Source organism: Salvelinus fontinalis, chromosome 6 (assembly GCF_029448725.1).
Source record: "Salvelinus fontinalis isolate EN_2023a chromosome 6, ASM2944872v1, whole genome shotgun sequence".
In the NCBI taxonomy this organism is placed as follows: domain Eukaryota; kingdom Metazoa; phylum Chordata; class Actinopteri; order Salmoniformes; family Salmonidae; genus Salvelinus; species Salvelinus fontinalis.
This window is the reverse complement of record NC_074670.1, coordinates 15,429,112-15,441,185: the sequence shown is the minus strand read 5'-3', so window position 1 is coordinate 15,441,185 and position 12,074 is coordinate 15,429,112. Positions and strand designations below refer to the sequence as shown.

At 46.9% G+C, this 12,074-nt stretch overlaps 1 protein-coding gene across 2 annotated transcripts in view; it reads right to left on the bottom strand.

Moving 5' to 3' along the window:
* kcnn3 (potassium intermediate/small conductance calcium-activated channel, subfamily N, member 3) overlaps positions 1-7,092 on the bottom strand; it is a 101,242-nt gene extending 94,150 nt beyond the window's left edge. For both annotated transcript variants that reach the window (XM_055925100.1, XM_055925101.1), the window contains exons 1-2: positions 6,486-7,092; positions 4,683-5,841 (exon numbers count right to left, since the gene is read on the bottom strand). In XM_055925100.1, the coding sequence (XP_055781075.1) occupies positions 4,683-5,807 (1,125 nt within the window). In that variant the 5' untranslated portion in view covers positions 5,808-5,841; positions 6,486-7,092. The remainder of the gene's footprint in view (positions 1-4,682; positions 5,842-6,485) is intronic.
* Between the last annotated feature and the right edge of the window lie 4,982 nt (positions 7,093-12,074).

The window sequence follows — 12,074 nt, the reverse complement described above, 5'->3', positions numbered from 1 at the left end:
ACAGACTGGCTACCAGGCTAAAGAACAAACAGACTGGCTACCAGGCTAGAGAACAAATAGGCTGGCTACCAGGCTAAAGAACAAACAGACTGGCTACCAGGCTAGAGAACAGATAGATTGGCTACCAGGCAAGATAACAAACAGACTGGCTACCAGGCTAGTGCTTAAACAGACTGGCTACCTGGCTAGAGAACAAACAGACTGGCTACCAGGCTAGTGCTTAAACAGACTGGCTACCTGGCTTGAGAACAAACAGACTGGCTACCAGGCTAGAGAACAAACAGACTGGCTACCAGGCTAGAGAACAAACAGACTGGCTACCTGGCTAGTGCTTAAACAGACTAGCCAGTCTGTTTGTTCTCTTGCCAGGTAGCCAGTCTGTTTGTTCCCTTGCCAGGTAGCCAGTCTGTTTAAGCACTAGCCTGGTAGCCAGTCTGTTTGTTCTCTTGCCAGGTAGCCAGTCTGTTTAAGCACTAGCCTGGTAGCCAGTCTGTTTGTTTTCTAGCCTGGTAGCCAGTCTATTTAAGCTCTAGCCTGGTAGCCAGTCTGTTTGTTCTATAGCCTGGTAGCCAATCTGTTTGTTCTCTTTGCAGGTAGCTAGTCTGTTTGTTCTATAGCCTGGTAGCCAGTCTGTTTGTTCTCTTGCCAGGTAGCCAGTCTGTTTAAGCTCTAGCCTGGTAGCAAGTCTGTTTGTTTTATAGCCTGGTAGCCAGTCTGTTTGTTCTCTTTGCAGGTAGCCAGTCTGTTTAAGCTCCCTAGTCGTTGCCATGCCAGACATGAAAAGACAATGTAATAGTTTCTCCTGCACTCAAACCCTGTTAGGATCAATACTCATCCATCAACTAACACTTGCATGCTCGCACACACATGCTCAATGCCGTCCGCTCCGATAAATATTCACAAGATGCTTCGCTACTACAAATCCCTATTCTGTTTATGAAATTAGAATTTACTTCTTAAACAAAAGCATCTGACACACAATGGCGTCCATGCTGATCCATGTCTGTTCGAGTTGTGACACCCAATGGTGTCTGATTCATAGAAGAGAAGACATGTCTGGAGCTGGGATAAGAACCTAAATCAGCCTTTTCATTATCGCTTCTCCTTTTCTCTCTACAGCCTTTTATTTATCTCTCTCTTCCTCCATCCTCACTGCCGATCACACTTCCCCGGTTTACCACTGGAAGAACAGAGGAGCAGAGAGATGGGTGGGAGCATGAAGAGGGGAGACAGCTTCCTTCAGGCTATTAAAAAGAGGAGAAAGAAAGAGATTCAAACCAAGAATATCAAGAAGAAAGAGGATAGCAAGAAAGCGAGACAGGAGTCTTCGGGGAGAAAGAGGAAGAGACAGCGAGAGGGAGGGAGAGAGAGAGGGGGGAGAGAGAGAGAGAGATTAGGGGAGAGAGAGAGATTAGGGGAGAGAGAGAGAGTAGGGGAGAGAGAGAGAGGTAGAAAGAGAGAGAGAGGTAGAAAGAGAGAGAGAGAGGTAGAGAGAGAGGTAGAGAGAGAGAGGTAGAAAGAGAGAGGTAGAGAGGTAGAAAGAGAGAGGTAGAGAGAGAGGTAGAGAGAGAGAGGTAGAAAGAGAGAGGTAGAGAGGTAGAAAGAGAGAGGTAGAGAGAGAGGTAGAGAGAGAGGTAGAGAGAGAGAGAGAGAGAGGTAGAGAGAGAGAGGTAGAGAGAGAGAGGTAGAGAGAGAGAGGTAGAAAGAGAGAGAGAGAGGTAGCAGAGAGAGAGAGAGCGAGAGAGAGAGAGAGAGAGAGAGAGAGAGAGAGAGAGGTAGCAGAGAGAGAGAGAGAGAGAGAGAGAGAGAGAGAGAGAGAGAGAGGTAGCAGAGGGAAAAGGAGGAAAGTATCAAGAGGTGAATAGAGGTGCGCTGAGGGAAAGATTTCCCCTGAGATTATGACGCACAACACACACAAAATATCAGACACAAGTCAACACATACAGACACTGACATCACCAAACTGACGTCACCAAACTGATATCCAGAAACTTTCCAGGAATATGACTACTGACTACTGTTGCCATCAACTGACCCCTCGGAACAAATACCCCACACACCCCTCTGCCCCATCCTTCATCTTTGCTGTGCTAGGAAGGAAGGAAGGAAGGAAAGAAGGAAGGAAGGAAGGAAGGAAGGAAGGAAGACGTAGTATTGGAACATGGCCAGTGCTTGCAAAAGGACAACGTGCTCCAGGTCTCCCAAAGGGCCATGCACACACACACACACACACACACACACACACACACACACACACACACACACACACACACACACACACACACACACACACACACACACACACACACACACACACACACACACACACACACACACACACACACACACACACAAACGGTACCAAATGAAATCTAAACGCACAAACACACACAGCCAGAGGCCAGTCCAGCTAGCCTTATTACCCTCACCATTACCCAGACAGATGAGATATCAGTAACCTCTCACTGCTGCTACTTCTACTGCTCCTACTGCTTCTACTTCTACTGCTGCTACTGCTGCTACTTCTACTGCTGCTACTTCTACTACCGCTACTTCTACTGCTATTACTGCTACTTCTACTGCTTCTACTTCTACTGCTGCTACTGCTGCTACTTCTACTACCGCTACTTCTACTGCTGCTACTTCTACTACTGCTGCTACTTCTACTGCTGCTACTTCTACTGCTGCTACTTCTACTGCTGCTACTGCTATTACTGCTACTTCTACTGCTTCTACTTCTACTGCTGCTACTGCTGCTACTTCTACTGCTGCTACTACTACTACCGCTACTTCTACTGCTGCTACTGCTACTGCTATTACTGCTACTTCTACTGCTGCTATTGCTACAGCTACTTCTACTGCTGCTACTTCTACTGCTGCTACTTCTACTGCTGCTACTTCTACTGCTGCTACTGCTATTACTGCTACTTCTACTGCTGCTACTGCTGCTACTTATACTACTGCTACTGCTGCTATTTCTACTGCTGCTACTTCTACTGCTGCTACTGCTACTGCTGCTACTTCTACTGCTGCTACTGCTACTACTACTGCTACTACTACTACTGCTGCTACTGCTTCTACTTCTACTGCTGCTACTGATGCTACTACTTCTTTCTGCTTCTACTGCTACTGCTGCTACTGCTGCTGCTATTTCTTTCTGCTTCTACTTCTACTGCTGCAACTGCTGCTGCTACTTCTTTCTGCTGCTACTGATGCTACTACTTCTTTCTGCTTCTACTTCTACTGCTGCTACTGCTGCTCCTACTTCTTTCTGCTGCTACTGATGCTACTACTTCTTTCTGCTGCTACTGCTACTGCTGATACTTCTGCTACTACTGCTGCTACTGTAACAGTTTAGCTTCCATCCCTCTCCTCACCCCTACCAGGGACCCTCTGCACACATCAACAACTGACACCCACGAAGCATCGTTAACCATCACGCCACAAAAGCCGCGGCTCTTGCAGCGCAAGGAGAACAACTACTTCAAGGCCTCAGAGCGAGTGACGTCACCGATTGAAACGCCATTAGCGCGCACCACCACTAACTAGCTAGCCATTTCACATCGGTTACACTACTGCTACTGCTGCTGCTACTGCTGCTACTTCTACTGCTGCTACTGCTGCTGCTACTGCTACTGCTGCTACCTCTACTGCTGCTACTGCTGCTACTTCTGCTACTTCTACTGCTGCTACTTCTACTGCTGCTGCTACTGCTGCTACTGCTGCTACTTCTACTGCTGCTGCTACTGCTACTGCTGCTACCTCTACTGCTGCTACTTCTACTGCTGCTACTTCTACTGCTGCTAATTCTACTGCTGCTACTTCTACTGCTGCTGCTACTGCTGCTACCTCTACTGCTGCTACTTCTACTGCTGCTACTTCTACTGCTGCTGCTACTGCTGCTACTGCTGCTACTACTGCTGCTGCTACTGCTACTACTGCTGCTGCTGCTGCTATTTCTACTGCTGCTACTTCTACTGCTGCTACTTCTACTGCTGCTACTTCTGCTACTTCTACTGCTCCTACTTCTACTGCTGCTGCTACTGCTTCTACTGCTGCTACTGCTGCTGCTGCTATTTCTACTGCTGCTACTTCTACTGCTGCTACTTCTACTTCTAATGCTGCTACTTCTACTGCTGCTACTGCTGCTACTTCTACTGCTGCTGCTACTGCTGCTGCTGCTGCTATTTCTACTGCTACTGCTGCTACTTCTACTTCTAATGCTGCTACTTCTACTGCTGCTACTGCTGCTACTGCTGCTACTTCTACTGCTGCCTGCTATTTCTACTGCTGCTACTGCTGCTGCTACTGCTACTACTGCCTCACACTGACCCAAACACACTACCCATACCCAACAGCTGAGCTACTTATTGCCTCCCTGCCCAGGAGTCACTAACCCACCATTCACTGACCCTAACACTAGCCCCGCCCACTACCCTACCAAATACTGACCCTAACACTATTACTGCCCACCAATCACACAGCCCCCAAAGCCAACCATTTCTGCCATCAAGTTCAGCAGGTACAAATGAGAAAACATTCTGAAATGGAAAACAGAAATCATAATTCTAATTGGACAAGTTATTGGACAACCGTTTTTAAGCCTACAGCACCATGACAGTGGACACACCCATTATTAAGCAAACCCATTGGGTCAGATGAACCCCTCCCCTTCGGCTCACCTTGTTGTAAACGCCCCAGGACAGCTCTGTCTCGATCACCATGACGACGATGCCAAACATTCCGAAGATGAGTGCGTAGTCGCTCAGCCTCTTCCTCTTTTCGAACAGCGCCCTCCGGTGGCCCAGTTTATAACCAATGTTCTGGTTCTTACGTTTAGAACTAGAAGCCTTGGAGCAGCTCCCCCTCGGCCCTACAGCCCCAACACCTCCTACACCTCCCTGCCTGCTGCCCCCTACCCCCCCTCCTGTGCCCCCTGCACTGCTTAAACCTCCCCTACTCCCCGCCAAGGCATGGTTCTGATGGTATATTGACATCTGATTGGAGGATGAGTCAGTGATATCATAACCCCTCGCGTACGGCGAGTCCTCTTTTGATGAGATCACTATCTCTGGAGGATTCTGGGTTGGTTGATTGGAGGATGGCAAGGATGAGGAAGTGGGTGGAGCCTCTCTGTCCCGGTCCCGCCCTCCAATGGCAGTTGAGCCGGTAACAGGTGCTGCCCCGCCCTCTTTGGTGTCGCTGCCGCTGTCTGATTCGATGAGGTTGCGTCTGGAGGCGCTGAGGCGACTGAGAGGTTTCATCACGCCGCCTGTGTATTTACAGGAGCTCATGGCGATCTCCGTGAAAGGGTTGCTGTCTCTCCGATGGACCAGAGGGCTGGCCTGGCGGTGCTTACATCCCCTCTCTCTATCCCTGTCCCTCTCTCTATCCCTGTCCCTCTCTCTATCCCTGTCCCTCTCTCTCTCCATGGAAGGGGAGTGTGAGGAGTAGAAGAGGGCGTTGTAGACTGGGGAGTTGTCTCCACTCAGGCTGTGCTGGGAACCCAGGCACGAGGACAGAGGGGTGCTGGTGGGGTGAAGGGCATTGGGAAGGGGGGGCAGGGGTTGACCCCCCACTGAGGACAGAGGCAGTTTGGGGAGGGAGGCCTTGGGCATGTTAGGTGTGGTGGGGGACCCATTCAGCCGGTCCAGGCTGGATCCCCCCCTGTGGTTGGAGTGGTTTGATCCCGGGTAGTTGCCGGTCATGGAGGAGTGGGAGATTCCACTCAGAGGGAGGGGGAACCGCGGGTCCTCGTCCTCACTGCCTCCCAGGAGAGTCAAGCTCAGAGAGGGAGGGGGCTCCATGGTGGGGGCTGGAGGGCGACAGGCCACTCTCTACCTAACGGAGAGACAGAGGGAGGAAAAGGAGAGAGAAAAATGGAAAGAGAAGTACAGAAGAAACATTAGAATTAGAAGAGAGATAGGTTTAATTATGAAACAATGAAGAGAGAGATGGAAGAGAGAGATGGAGGAAGGGGGCGTGGAAGAGAGGGAGCACATGATGGATGAGAAGTTGAAATTAGTAGAGAACTGATCAGCTTCGGAGAGAATATTGATTTCCCTATTGCACTGAGTCAACTGTCATCCTCACATCTCCCCCTCCCTTTCTCTCTCTCTCTTTCTCCCACCTTCCACCAATCTCTGTCATACTAATGTAATCTGTTCTACATTCAGATAGGATAGACTATAGCAAATTATCTGAACGTGTACAAGGCAAATCCGATCATTAATGAAAAATGATTATTTTCAAAGTATTTACTTTATTGAGCGCACAGTTGAATACTGGTCCCCTAGAATGCATGCTTCCGTCAAATCTGTGTTTATATGTATGCTATAGCTTACATGGCAAGGATCTTTCAATTCACTTTTAATCATTCTTAAACTACCTTCCTAAAATCTCACAGATTATCTCACACCCAAACACCATGCATTCTTTGTCTTTCTCTCCCCAAACCCCCCCTCTCTCTCTCTTCCTCCTCCTACCTTCTCTTCCCCTTCTCTGTCCCCCGGTCAGTCGTGTTGAATCACTGGCTGGATGAAAATAGACCCCCACACTTTTTCTTTTTCATGTTGTCACGGCCATTCCATCCTCTTTTGCTTCCCTTCTTCTATGTGCTAGACCAGCGACAGGTCCTCACAGGAAACAGAGCGCCTTGATTTCTCCCAATTCACTGGTTCCCTTCCTTCTCTCTGTGCTGGATGATTCCTTCCCCCAATTCGCCGTTGTAAAATCAATCAGTCTTTATCTCCGTCAGTCCAGGGATCAATAAATTGATATCACCCATATCGATTATTTCAAATGTCCTTAAAAATGAAAGAACTGAATAATATTTCATGATTATATTATGAACCTACTGTTGATATGAAAATCTCCGTCAGCATTCTCACCATATGAAATAACTGAATCGCTAGACTACCCGACATCTACATGCAAACATGCTAAACGGAGAAAGGTAGCCTATAAATGACAAATATGATTTACTATGCAACTCTTCCTTTACCTCACTCACTCATTCTATCGCTCACACTGTCTACGAATATATCTCTCTCAACTTCACTCTCTCGCTTGCTCTCGCGCTCTGCCTCCCCTCCCTGTAATTCTCATTGGACAGTCAGTGGGTAATTATGAAGACAAGAAAAACTACAAATACATTTTTATCAAGCCATCCAGACGTTCTTTCCCGTTGAACCCCATAATAACAACGCGAATATAAAATATATTACGCTATTATGGATCATGATCATATAGGCTAATATTACTACTAGCTTATGTAATGCAACTGTTACATTTGCTCACAGTTCTCCGGGAAACTGTGTAATATAGCCTACATCCTCTCTGACAGCGTGCGGAATTCGTTCTTGTGAGTAGCCTACACACAACTTTGTATTTATTATTCAGCAGCTCGTGAGCATGGGTGAACACGTTTTTTTTTTTTTTTTTACAAAAATAAATCTTATTTTCTAATATTTTATTTAACTTTTTCTTTTTTACAATAAACAAAAACATACACAGACAAAAACAATAGACAAGTCTTATTTTGACGGGCAGAATTGGACAGCTACAGGTGAAAACCAATAGGCTTTTCGACCTTTAAGCTAATGTCAACAAACGCTGTCAAATTAAGATCAGCCTAATTGAATGCTGGAAAACGGGTCATTGCTCGACAACAATTCATTGTTCGCTAGTAAACAAAGACAACAAAGAGAGCTCAATAGTCAAGAGAGTGGGAGATATAGAGGGGCGCGCCTCTGCTAAGTGGCCGGCGGATGAGGCCGCCTCCGGTAAGTTTCCTGCGGTCTCTGATTGTGGTCACTTAGGGCAACTGGAGTCTACCTTCTCGTGGGGTAAATTGTCCGTGGTCAGTGCGATATAAGACATCGCAATCAGGATGAGGGAAATGAAGGTGCCGAGTTTGCAGAGCGACACAGGAGACTTAGAGACGCGTAATAGTAGACCTGTTCCCAATCAGAGTTTGACCGAGGAGCGACTGTTAGCCCACCTATCTGATAGCCAATGGTGGGAAAAGTACCCAATTGTCATACTTGAGGTAAAGTAAAGAAACCTTCATAGAAAATGACTCAAGTAAAAGTCACACAGCAAAAAGCTACTTGAGTAAAATTCTAAAACTATTCGGTTTTAAATATACTTCAGTAGTATCAAAGTAGATGCAATTGCTAAAATATACAAAAAGTAAAAGTACAAATCATTTCAAATTCTTTATATTAAGCAAACCAGGCAGCACAATTTTTTATTTTTTTATTTACTGATAGCCAGCAGCACACTCCAACACTCAGACATAATTTACAAATGAAGCATTTGTGTTTAGTGAGTCTGCTAGATCAGAGGCAGTAGGAATGACCAGGGATGTTCTCTTGATAAGTGCATAAATTGGACCATTTTCCTGTCCTGCTAAGCATTCAAAATGTAATAAGTACTTTTGGGTGTCAGGGTAAATGAATGGAGTAAAAAGTACATTATTCTCTTCAGGAATGTAGTAAAGTAAAAGTACAAAATATAAATAGTAAAGTACAGATGCACAAAAAAATTACTTAAGTAGCTATAGTATTTTTACTTCAATACTTTACGCCACTGCTGATAGCCTACATCAAGAGTCATAATAAACCTACATAGGCCTATAGTGCATGATGCTTATGATAGGGCTATAGCCTCCTAGCCTATCATCAGATTGCAGGTCCATTTATATGCAAAAACAATAAGCGCTAATATAAATGTTACTAGATTGAGCCATGCTTATAGGCTGATAGGATAGTATAGCCATGGTGTTACAGCCTAGTTTTCCCTTCACATAGGCTACCTCAACCAGCCTTAGGAGTTTTGATGTCATAGCATATTATCTAAGTAATTCTCTTATTTTCAACCATGAGCCTATGATTATGCACAGTGTAGGGCTACACACACTCTCATGTGTTTTCCATATTGTGCTTTTTCTACATAGAATATTAAGCCTATGCGCTCTAACCGGATGAGGGAGTAACGTGCGCGTGGAATTGTGTTGTGTAGGAGAAGATTATGAAATGTGACAGCACCTTTTCTCCCTGTAGCCTAATAATCTTCTTTGCGATTAGGGAATATTGCAGATAATAAAGCGCATCATGTCGTCTGGGGTACGATTCCAACGGATTACTAAACTATTACGGCACCTGCCATATGTCAACTCTCCTTCCCTGTATCACAACCAGTGCCTCATCGCCGACCGACCATAGTCATTGTAATGGAGATGATGGGGGCAAAACTTCCAGACCTTAACAGTGAACTGAACAGTCATGATAAGAGAAAGAGAGGAGATGTCACTGAATTCACAGCTTGGGAAAGAGAGAGAGAGAGGAGAGGGGAAGAGGAGGAGGGAAAGTGCAGGAGTGTGGAGCGAGGATGCTCTGGGGTCGGGGCGACAGGTCACCGCTGGAGAGTGGCGGGTCCAGCGATCGCGTGACCAAAATAAAAGCCTCGGGGAAAGGTTGAGGGTCACGGGGAGAGAGAGGCATCTCAGGAAGAAGACAGTGACGTCAAGGGACGCTGCTGTCCATACAACTTTACCAGACAGAGAGAGAGAGACAAACTAGACGGAGACAATCAGTGGTCAGAGGGAGAGGGCAGGCCCAGAAGGACAGGGCAGGCCCAGAAGGACAGGGCTGGCCCAGAAGGAGAGGGCTGGCCCAGAGAGAGGTGGGGAGAGGTGAGTGATCAAGAGGGAAATTGGGAAAGACAGAAAGATGGAGGGGGATACCTATGCCCCCCATAAAGGTTAGGGGTCTGCAAGAAAGATGGATAGATTGGTGTAAAGACCTTGAGAAAAAGTGATTTGGGTGCTTTGTATTGGAAAGGTTAGGCCACACCTCTGAAGCATATGTCAGACATGGTGTGAAACAGATGTGACAGAGGAATAATACAACACATAGTGCAATAATGGTTGGAAAGGCAGTTGCTATGCCAACCCCACAGTATACAGATTCATTCTCCCCCTTCTCTGTCTATAAAAGCGTGTACAAAGCAACACAGCTTTGTTGTGTTCTAAGGACAGCAAATTACATACGGATTTAGCTACGAAACAGAGAAAGGGGGAGATTGACAGACAAAAGGGAGAGAGAGATCAGCCCATCCATGGATCCGATCAGCCATAAAACACACACACACATTCGTTCACTTTCCCTCTGTCTCTTTCATTCCTCCAATCTCTCCATCTCTCGTAGTCCCCTCAACCTTTAGAAGCGTGATGAGAGGCACAAGTACCCCCCAAATACACACAAGCACACAGTGTTGTTTGTGCAAGGCCCGTTCCTTCCTTCCTTCTAACCTTGTCACAGGCCTTAACAACTAACCCTGAATGATCATGTTCCAGCACCTTTGACTAAGTCGTCATGACGAACAAACAGTGTCACTGAGCAGATGGCCACAGATCAAATGTGAACTGATGAGCAAGTGAAGTATAGGACCTCCTCAATAAAGCACTAGACAGGGCCTCAGTCCATCAGACAGTCAGTAATAGCTGAGCTACACAGCTTCCATCATATCCTAATGGTTGTGATTGCATTAGTGGCCTAAGAGCTGTGTGGGCTCACCCAGGGCTTCATACTAATCACTGTATGCAGATGGATCCAGCCACAGCCACAGCCACAGCCCAGCATTCTGCTCTCGATCTGATAGCCTAATCAAGTAGAACAGAGAGAGAGAGAGGGGAGACGAAGGAGAGAACAGAGACAGTGAAATGATAGAGAAAATATAAAGAGAGGGAGAGAGAAATAGAGGTAGGGAAAATATAGTGAAGGATGAGAGTGGGAGCAGGAGAGAATGGAGGGATAGAGCTCTCCGTAATGTGTTCCTGCTCCCATCTAAGTGGAACACACACACACACACACACACACACACACACACACACACACACACACACACACACACACACACACACACACACACACACACACACTCTAAAGGCCCTCCCATTCTCATACTGCGTTTTGAGCTAGGTGTCATAGCGTCAGTGAACAGGGAGACACAGTCACAGCTATTTGGCAGTACGCCAGTAGTGAATATAGTCCAATTCCCAATGATTTAGTGAATAGTAGTCAAGTTACAAAGGGTTTTGTATGCTGATAATGGGATTAATTGATACAGTGGCTATGCTGGCTTACTGGTGCTCTTTCATGCCGTCCCTAGGAGGGGTGCGTCACTTGAGTGGGTTGAGTCACTGACGTGATCTTCCTGTCTGGGTTGGAGCCCCCCCTTGGCTTGTGCCGTGGCGGAGATCTTTGTGGGACTTGTCTCAGGATGGTAAGTTGGTGGTTGAAGATATCCCTCTAGTGGTGTTGGGGCTGTGCCTTGGCAAAGTGGGTGGGGTTATATCCTTCCTGTTTGGCCTTGTCCGCGGGTATCATCGGATGGGGCCACAGTGTCTCCTGACCCCTCCTGTCTCAGCCTCCAGTATTTATGCTGCATTAGTTTATGTGTCGGGGGGCTAGGGTCAGTTTGTTAAATCTGGAGTACTTGTCCTGTCTTATCCGGTGTCCTGTGTGAATTTAAGTATGCTCTCTCTAATTCTCTCTTTTTCTCTTTCTTTCTCTCGGAAGACCTGAGCCCTAGGACCATGCCTCAGGACGACCTGACATGATGACTCCTTGCTGTCCCGAGTCCACCTGTCCCCAGTCCTCCTGGCCAATTGTTCTGCCTGCGGCTATGGAACCCTGACCTGTTCACCGGACGTGCTACCTGTCCCAGACCTGCTGTTTTCAACTCTCTAGAGACCGCAGGAGCGGTAGAGATACTCTGAATGATCGGCTATGAAAAGCCAACTGACATTTACTCCTGAGGTGCTGCACCCTCGACAACTACTGTGATTATTATTATTTGACCATGCTGGTCATTTATGAACATTTGAACATCTTGGCCATGTTCTGTTATAATCTCCACCCGGCACAGCCAGAAGAGGACTGGCCACCCCTCAGAGCCTGGTTCCTCTCTAGGTTTATTCCTAGGTTCCCGCCTTTCTAGGGAGTTTTTCCTAGCCACTGTGCTTCTACACCTACATTGCTTGCTGTTTGGGGTTTTAGGCTGGGTTT